Here is a 9,164-nt window from a genome sequence, read left to right as displayed (position 1 = left end):
CTGATACTGATGGAGAGATTGTCATCAGTGGATGTGGGACTGCCAGGGTAATGTGGGAATGGCATTGTTCAAAGCACCATTGTCCAATAAGGACGTAGGACAATGTATGTCTGTAGTACAGTAAGACGTAATTCCTCTCTCTGTGTCAGCCCTGCTAATGATTTTTAATTTCAGTGGATCAGAATGTTTGCCGGCTTCAAATTAGCACCCAGTTTCCTTACCTTCACCTAAATTGCAACTAGAACTGTGGCAAATCGAATTCCTAAAACTAGCTAAAGCAAATTTGAGGGGAATCCATTGAGGGGAAACAAGAACATAGGGTTCACGTGCATAATTCACGAAAGGTGGCCAGGAAAGTTGAAACAGTTGCTAAGATGGCTCAGAGATCACTCGGATCTATAAATAGAGGCACAGGGTATTAAAACCAAGGAAGCGATGCAACATCTCTACAAATCATTGGTCAGACCACATTTGGAGTGTTGTGTTCAGCTCTGGGCAGCTTATTTAAGGCAGGATGTTAAAGCCCCGGTGAGACTTCAAAGGAGATTTGCTGGAATGATACCGGGTTTGAGGGATTTTAGACACAAGGAAAGATTGGAGAGATTGGGCTTAGTCTCCTTGGAGCAGAGAAGATTAAGACTTGACTTCATTGAGGCGCTCAAAATTACGCACAACGCTGACAGGGTGAAGAAGGATATTTTGTTTTACCTGGTTTGTCAGCAGCTAGAATTCCAAAAGAGCCAGGAGTAGGATAAGGAGAAACCTGTTTACTCAGAGGGTTTTGAGGATTTGGAATGCGCTGCCTGGGAGAATGGCGGAGGCAGCTTCCATAGGAGGTTTCAAAAGAGAGCTGGATATAGATTTGAAAGTGGTGAATTTCGAGGGCTATGGAGATATGGCTGGAGACTGGGGCTAGCTGGCTAGATCTTTTGGGAGCCGCTACAGATACGATGGACCTCTTCCGTGCTGTAAAAATGTTCTCTGATCCCGCAATTCTAACTTGGAAGCTTGCCAGACTCGCACAATTAAACAGCCCAGTTCCGAAACGCATCCAGACAATTTGAAAGAGGAAGGCGAGATCCTGTCAAAACGAAACATTACGTTTCTGCAAAACCCGGCGAAAGTGAGAAACTGGCTCCTACAATTGATATTGCCTCCCTTTTGTCTTCTCTCACCTTCACGTTTTTGCGCTGCAGCCTCAGGCTGATGTCTAATTTTGCTGAACCGCCCGCGGAACCCAAGGCAGGCCGAGCCAGCGATTTATTAAGACCAGAAAAATAAAACTAATACGAAGTAACAAAAACACGAGCTGTTGTAACAGCTTCTCGTGTTGTCGTAGAACCGTATGGTACAGAAGAGGCCCATCGGCCCATCAAATTTCCAGTGACAAAACTACTCTAACACGAGGCCAGTAGCCTGGAACGTTCCAGGTGCTCATCCAAGTACTTTTCAAAGGTTGTGAGGTTTCCCTCCCTGTGAGTTAGCCTCCCAGGCGGTGCATTCCAGACCCCCACCACCCTCTGCGTGAGAATCTTTCCCCTGCAATCCCTGCCTGCCCTTCCCTTTAAAATGATGCTCCCTTGTGCATCGACCCGTCGGTGAAACTGCTTCTCATCTGCCGCATCCATGCCCCCCCCCTGGTAGTTGCACATGTTTAGACCCTTGGTCCCTCATGCACACTCAGGTCAGACGTATATGTATGTATACGCAAAGTTTGTCCATACAGTGCACATGATTGCAGGCTAATGAGGTTCCAATTTCCTAGCAGGGCACAGAATGACAATGCAGCTGACAGAAACAAAGAGGAAGAGGCCATTCAGCCCTTCGAACCTACTCCATCCGTTCAGCAGGATCATGGCTGGTCAACCAACTCAGTCCCCTGTTCCTCGCTTTCTTCCCCACACTCTTTGCTCCCTTTAGCCCAAAGAGCTATATCCAACTCCTTCTCGAAAGCGTCCGATGTTTCGGCCTCAAGTGCTTTCTGTAGCAGAACATCCCACTCTCTGTGTGAAGACATTCCTCCGCCTCTCTGCCCTGAATGGTCTAGTCCGTATCCTTAGAGGGCAGTGTTTTGTTTCCTGAGTGTCACGGAATATTCCAGGCATTGTTGCCCATCCCCAGTTGTCATGTTATGGTCCATGCGTTGCTTATTCTGTTGTGGCCAGATACAATCGATCGATGTGGACCCGGAGGACCAGCTGATCTCCTCCGCTCAACAGCTAAAAATCTAGATCTATTGCAGAGTTGCCTTCAGCTCCCGTACAGGGTTCTCAATGTTAGCCCCAGGCCTCTGCTATGCCGCCATCCCACTTGTAGGAGGCGCTGTGTTGTGGCTGAGGTGCTCATTCTCAGGCGCAGATGACTGGTGGACATGTGCTGTCACAGGTCACCATATTGGAGGAAGAGACGGGGCACCCTCTACTTGAAGTTTGGGTCAACATTCATCCCTCAGTCATAGAGTTCTACAGCGCAGAAGAAGGCCCTTCAACCCATCAAGCCTGTGCTAATAAAAGTACAAGCACCTAACCATTCCAACCCCATTTTCCAGCACTTGGCCCATAGCCTTGGCCTCGCATCTAGATGATATGAGGATTTCTGCCTTTCCAACCCTTACAGGAAGTCAGTTCCAGATTCCCATCACCCTGAGTGAATTTCTTTTCCCTCACATTCCCTCTCAGCCTCCTGCCCCTGACCTTAAAGCTAAGGCCCCTGGGACACTGATCCCTCCACCAAGGGGAATAAGTTTCTCCCTGTCTATGCCCCTCAATAACTTGATTGAACAAAAAAATCACAAAGGCATATTACACACTTTGCAGATCACCGTCACGGTTACAACACAAAACAATCTCACAGTCGGGGGGCAGGGTCTGCTGCTGGACAATCCTGAAGCTGTATGGTGCGCTATAGAAATGCAGAACTCCCCACGAGCTGGCATCACATCATCTCCTAAAAATAAAACCGAGATTACAGCGGGAGATCACATACCCCTAGTGAATGAGGACAAAATCTATAAATTCCACCCCCAGGGTACTTTTCCTGTTTGCCCATCTTGTGATTGGGATGACTCACCCAAATTCAGTTCCACAATTGCGCTTGTGTACTGACCTCAACTCAACTGCATCATGCCTGTCATCCTCTCCTTCTGAAGGAACAAGCATTGTGATCTCTGTGACAACCAGAAGTGAAAGTTAGGACTTTTACCGTCATCCAAATTATTTCTGAATCTTATTCAAGTGGAGCTCAAATTGCTTTTGTCTTACCAGGCCAAAGCGCTGCTCTTTCATTAGAGAGAGACGACTGGTGGTGGTTTAACCTGAGGGACGCCATGCCTCAGACAAGGGGAGAGAAGGGAATAGAACAGAATAGAATGGAATAGGATAAAATCGAATAGAATGGAATAGAATAGAATAGAATGGAATAGGATAGAATAGAATAGACTGAATGGAATAGAATAGAATGGAATTGAATAGAATTTAATAGAATAGAATGGTATAGAATGGAATAGAATAGCGTAGAATAGAATGGAATAGAATAAAATGGAATAGAATAGAATGGAATAGAATGGAATGGTATAGAATGGAATGGTATAGAATGGAGGAGAATAGAATGGAATAGAATAGAATAGCAAGTTATTGTCACTTGTATTTACGAAAATTCAGTATATGTGTATACGTCACCAAAGTTCAGTGCCATGTTAATTACAGAAACTATAAAAAGAAATAATCGAGGAAAAGATGGGGAGGCTATTGCCTAGTGGTATTATCGCTGGACTGTTAATCCAGAGATAAAGGTAAGGATCTAGGGACCTGGGTTCGAATCCTGCCACAGCAGATGGTAGAATTTGAATTCAGAAAGAAACCTGCAATTAAGAGTCAAATGATGACCATGAATCCATCTGGCTCACAACTGCCCTTTAGGGAAGGAAACTGCCATTCTTACCTGGTCTGGGCCTACATGTGACTCCAGACCCACAGCAATGTGGTTGACTCTTAACTGCCCTCTGGGCAATTAGGGATGGGCAATAAATGCTGCCTGGTCAGCAACGTCCTCATCCCGTGAATGAATAAAGGAAACAGAATGCAGCTGGCCGGGTGAGTGGGAGTGGGACAGAGTCCCAAAATGTCCTACCCTGCCCCTGCTCCTCAAGGTGACCTCAGTCGGCAGCACAGTAGTTAGCACTGCTGCCTCACAGCGCTAGGGACCCGGGTTTGATTCCACCCTCAGGTCAATGCCTGTGTGCGTTTCCTCCTGCAGCTCAACAATGTGCAGGTTAGGGTGGGTTGTTCACACTAAATTGCCCAGAGTGTCCAGGGATCCGCAGGCTCGATGGCTCAGCCATGGGAAAAGCTGGTTTGGGTGGGCCGAAAGGCCTGTTTCCGGACTGCATGGATTTTATGAAACAACTGAACTCACTTACAAATCCAGGCCCCCAGCCGAGGGAGCTAACTGTTCCTCTCGATTGAAATGCAAATACATGTTAAAAGGGAAACGTTGTTGTGAATTGAATTTCCCAGCTAAAATTATATCGTTTCGCTCCACTATTGCCTTCTGCAGCTTTTTGCTCGTGTGTTTTTTTATAAACCAGCTGGTCTCGGGATATGACCATCACCGGCAAGGCTGACTTCCGTTGTCTGTCTCCAATTGGCCTTGAGAGGAGGAGGAGATGACTTTTATCTTCAACCTCAGCGAGCCCAGGTGGAGGGGATACACCCTCTCTGTATTTTTGCCCCCTTCCTGTAGCAGTTGGAGACACGACCCAGTGTTACACATGGGCCATCTCTCCAGAAGGGTCCCCACCTGGAATGTCAACTTTCCTGCTCCTCTGAAGCTCCCTGGCCCGCTGTGTTCCTCCACACTCTGACTGCAGCATCTGCGGTTCTTGCTATCTCAAGACAGCCTGGCTGGAGTTTGGGAGAATTAGGTGGGATCTGATAGGAACTTATGACAGGATTATACAGGGTAAACACCGGAAGGATGTTCCTGATGATGGGGGAGTCTAGAACCGGGGGGGGGGGGGGGGGGGGGGGGGGGGGGGGGTCACAGTCTGAAGGAGCCAGGATAGGACTGAGATGAGGAGAAATTTCTTCACCCAGAGAGTGGGGAGCCTCTGGAATTCTCTGCTGTAGAAAGCAATCGAGGCTAAAACATCGAATGCTTTCAAGGTGGAGTTGGATATAGCACTTGGGGGCAAAATGGATCAAAGGGATTGGGGAGTGGAAAAGCGAGAAGAATGTACTGAGTTGGATGATTGACCATGATCATATTGAATGGCAGAGCAGGCTGGAAGGGCTAGATGGCCCATTTTCTGCTCCTCTTTTCTCTGTGCCTGTCAACATCACTAAGGTAGATAATTGGGTCATTATACCGTCGCTGCTTGTGGGATCTTGCTGTGTTCAAAGAGGCTGCAGCGATCGCTATGACACTTGTGAAGCTGGCTGGAAAATGCTCTCAGATATGGTCAAGAAGGGTGCTTGCGAAATGCAAGTGTCTTCTTCGCTGACTGATGAGTAAATCGAAAAATGACCACAGAAGGCTACAGTCTCAACACAGGAACGAGACAGTCCCGCACGTTTGCACACAGTGTTTCATACTTGTTACAGGAAAGTATGAATCCGGTTCAAGAATGTTTGGAAACAAGGCAGTTTTTTAACGAGTTTATTTTGTTGGATTTTAATTGCATCTGTTTACTGAGCAGTTACAACAACAGATCAGACCATTATTTAGCAAGCTTAGTATTCGATCAACGAAGGAAGGCTCTCTCTAATTAACGTTAACATCTGCATTTACTGTCGCCTCAGTTTCGCGATCATCCCTCTTCGAAGAATTAGCACCGTCCAGCATGTTCAGGTTTAGAGTTGCAAAGACGGTAATTTGGCTCCGCTGTTGACGGGATAGGATCGGGTATGAGTCAATTTTCCCATAAAGAACATCCAAACAAAGGAACAAACAGTAGGCCACTTGGCCCTTCAAGCCTGTTTCACAATTCATGGCTGATCTGATTTAACTTCAGCTCGTGCCCCCCAGCCCCTAATAATCTTCCATCCCCCTTAGTTGTCAACAATCTATCTACCAATCCCACACGCTTTAGAAATGTTCAAAGATTCTGCATCCACTGAATGGAATTCCAAAGACTCGGGAGACAGGGAAAAAAAAAATTTCCTCATCTCTGTTTTCAGTTGTGGAAGGGATTACAGTGGCCACTGTTTACAGCATGCAAGCCAATGTGCCCCAATTTGCAAACTATCCCGAATTGTCCCTGAAAAGGTGTTGCCAAACCAACAAAGTCCATGTGTTGTAGACTCAGCCACAAGTGCCCATTTCCGTAGCCGTTCGATAAAACTGAGTGGGAGAGAGAGCAGCTAGAAGCTACTACATTCCTGTGGAGGGTTTGGAGTCACATAGTAAGGACAGATCTTCTTCCCTGTTGGACACTGGTGAATTTTAACCACAGTCCAGTATTATTATTAATAATTAGCACACTTTATTCCAGAGTTTATTATTTAATCCATATATGTGTATCTTTCTAAAGAATCAAGCAACCCAGGTATGTTGTGATGCTTAATGATAAGGTCCTGGGGAGTGTTGCTGAACAAAGAGACCTTGGGGAGCAGGCTCATGGTTCCTTGAAAGTGGAGTCGCAGGTAGACAGGGCGGTGAAGAAGGTGTTTGGTACGCTTGCCTTTATTGGTCAGTGCATTGAGTATAGGAGTTGGAAGGGTCATGTTGGGGCTGTACAGGACATTGGTTAGGGCCACTTTTGGAATACTGTGTTCAATTCTGGTCTCCCTGCTATAGGAAGGATGTTGTGAAACTTGAAAGGGTTCAGAAAAGATTTACAAGGATGTTGCCAGGGTTGGAGGGTTTGAGCTACAGGGAGAGGCTGGGGTTATTTTCCCTGGAGCGTCGGAGGCTGAGGGGTGACCTTATAGAGGTTTATAAAATCGTGAGGGGCATGGAGACGGAAAAATAGATAAGGTCTTTTCTCCAGGGTAGGGGAGTCCAAAACTAGAGGGGCATAGGTTTAAGGCGAGAGGGGAAAGATTTAAAAGGGACCTGAGGGGCAACTTTTCACACAGAGGGTGGTGTGTGTATGGAATGAGCTGCCAGAGGAAGTGGTGGGGGCTGGTACAATTACAACATTTAAAAGGCATCTGGATGGGGACATGGATCGGAAAGGTTTAGAAGGATATGGGACAAATGGGACTAGATTAATTTAGAATATCTGGTTGGTAGGGATGAGTTGAACTGAAGGGTCTGTTTCTGCGCTGTATATCTCTATGACCCTAACTCGATGACCCCTGGGAAGGTAAGACTTGAACCAGGCCTCCTGCCCCAGAGGGTAGGGCACTACTTATTGCATGACAAGACCAACAGGGCTCAGTGCGTAACCACGGTAGAATTACATTGCATCCTTAGCTAATAACTGAATTGGGCAAAGTGATATTTCAAATCTCATTTCCCACCTTTCTGAGGTAACACTAACTCCTCCAGAGATTTCAGCTTTGAAACAGTGCTAGGCTGTAGATAGACATCTCGAGACTCGTACATTAATTAGCTGACAAAAGTGGCTCACCTTTTGTGAAGGAAGCTTGGCTTTAGATGCGCAGTCTGTGTGAATTAAGAAATGGGAATAGAATGAGAAAAGATTCCTTCCCTTCTCTGAGCTCCATTTCTATGTTGGATATTCGCCTGAACCTCAGTTACCAAGTGTGACCTGTCCCATAAGTGATCTGTTGCTCTCGTTGTGAAACTAATGGGAAATGGGCCACACATTATTCCTCAATATTCAACACTTGAAGCCCCACATGCCTGCTCCACCGTTCAATAAGGTCACGACCAATCAAATCCACTTTTCCACCTCTCCACCCCACTCTCTGAGTCCCCGGTTAATTGAAAATTTGCCTGACTCAGCATTGAATGGACTAAAGCATCCAGTGTTCTTCAGATACAGAATTCCAAAGCCCCTTGAGAGCAGTGACTCCCCACCTCATCTCCCTGTGTTTCGTCCTTCATTCTCCTAACGTCCAATGACATAAGACCAGAAGAGATAGGAACTGGAGTAGGCCATTCAGCACCTTGAGTCTGGTCTACCATTAACAGGATCATGGCTGATCCAACACATCTCTCACGTCCACTTCCCTGCCCTTTCCCCATAACCCTCGATCCCCCAACTGATCAGGAATCGAATGATATCAGCCTTAAATATAGATGAGGACTCTTACCTCCTCCACAGCTCTTTGGGGCAATGAGTTCCAAAGACTCACAGCCCTCTGAGTGAAGAAATTCCTCCTCATCTCAGTCTTAAATTGGCTCCCTTTTATTCTGAGACTGTGCCCTCTGGTCCTAGACTCTCCCATGAGGGGAAACACTCTCTCAGCCTGTCCAGCCCCTCAAGAATCCGATGTGTTTCAATGAGATCACCTCTCGTTCTTCCAAATTCCAGTGAGTAGAGTCCCAACCTGTTTAACCTTTGCTCATAAGACCTCCACACCAGGGATCATCCAAGTGAACCTTACCTGCCCAATCTGCCCAATTTCTCCCCACAAGATAAACCCATCCTTCCAGGAATCAGACTAGCAAGCCTTCTGTAAGAACTGTTTCCAATGATGAACGAACTCTGTCTATTCCCCACAGTGGAAGTTGATGAAAGCATCCGTTAGAATATCATACTGCTTACCCTCAATTGGTCGCCTTTTCTTCACCATCACAATGGCTAATAAGACGATTATGATCAAGACCCCTATGACGGTTCCTGTGACAATGAGCACTATTGTGGATGCGAAGAACTTGCCTATAAAATTCCACACGGAGAAGGTGTCATTAATTTTATTGCATAAACAGGCAAGGAAGAAAATTATTGCATTGTGTGCCTTGATTACTCGAGACATTACTCTGGGCGTCTTGGTGGTTAGCACTGCTGCCTCACAGCGCCAGGGACCCGGGTTCGATCCCACCCTCGGGCAACTGTCTGTGTGGAGTTTGCACATTCTCCCTGTGTGTCTGCATGGCTTTCCTCCAGGTGCTCTGGTTTCCTCCCACAGTTCAAAGATGTGCAGGCTAAGGTGGATTGGCCATGTTAAATTGTCCCATAGTGTCCAGGGATGTGCAGGTTAGGGTGGATTAGCCATGCTAAATTACCCATAGTGTCCAGGGTTGTGCAGGCG

The 9,164-nt window shown here is 46.6% G+C and overlaps 1 protein-coding gene across 1 annotated transcript in view; it reads right to left on the bottom strand.

The window, feature by feature from the left end:
* Nucleotides 1-5,641: 5,641 nt before the first annotated feature.
* The window catches only part of LOC109922537 (nectin-1-like), a 22,255-nt gene continuing 18,732 nt past the window's right edge, over nucleotides 5,642-9,164 (bottom strand). The window contains exons 6-8 of the mRNA XM_048620542.1: nucleotides 8,678-8,791; nucleotides 7,574-7,608; nucleotides 5,642-5,880 (exon numbers count right to left, since the gene is read on the bottom strand). Of these exons, the coding sequence (XP_048476499.1) occupies nucleotides 5,761-5,880; nucleotides 7,574-7,608; nucleotides 8,678-8,791 (269 nt within the window). The 3' untranslated portion in view covers nucleotides 5,642-5,760. The remainder of the gene's footprint in view (nucleotides 5,881-7,573; nucleotides 7,609-8,677; nucleotides 8,792-9,164) is intronic.

Source organism: Rhincodon typus, chromosome 47 (assembly GCF_021869965.1).
Source record: "Rhincodon typus isolate 14 chromosome 47, sRhiTyp1.1, whole genome shotgun sequence".
Classification (NCBI taxonomy): domain Eukaryota; kingdom Metazoa; phylum Chordata; class Chondrichthyes; order Orectolobiformes; family Rhincodontidae; genus Rhincodon; species Rhincodon typus.
This window is presented reverse-complemented; position numbering and strand designations above follow the sequence as displayed.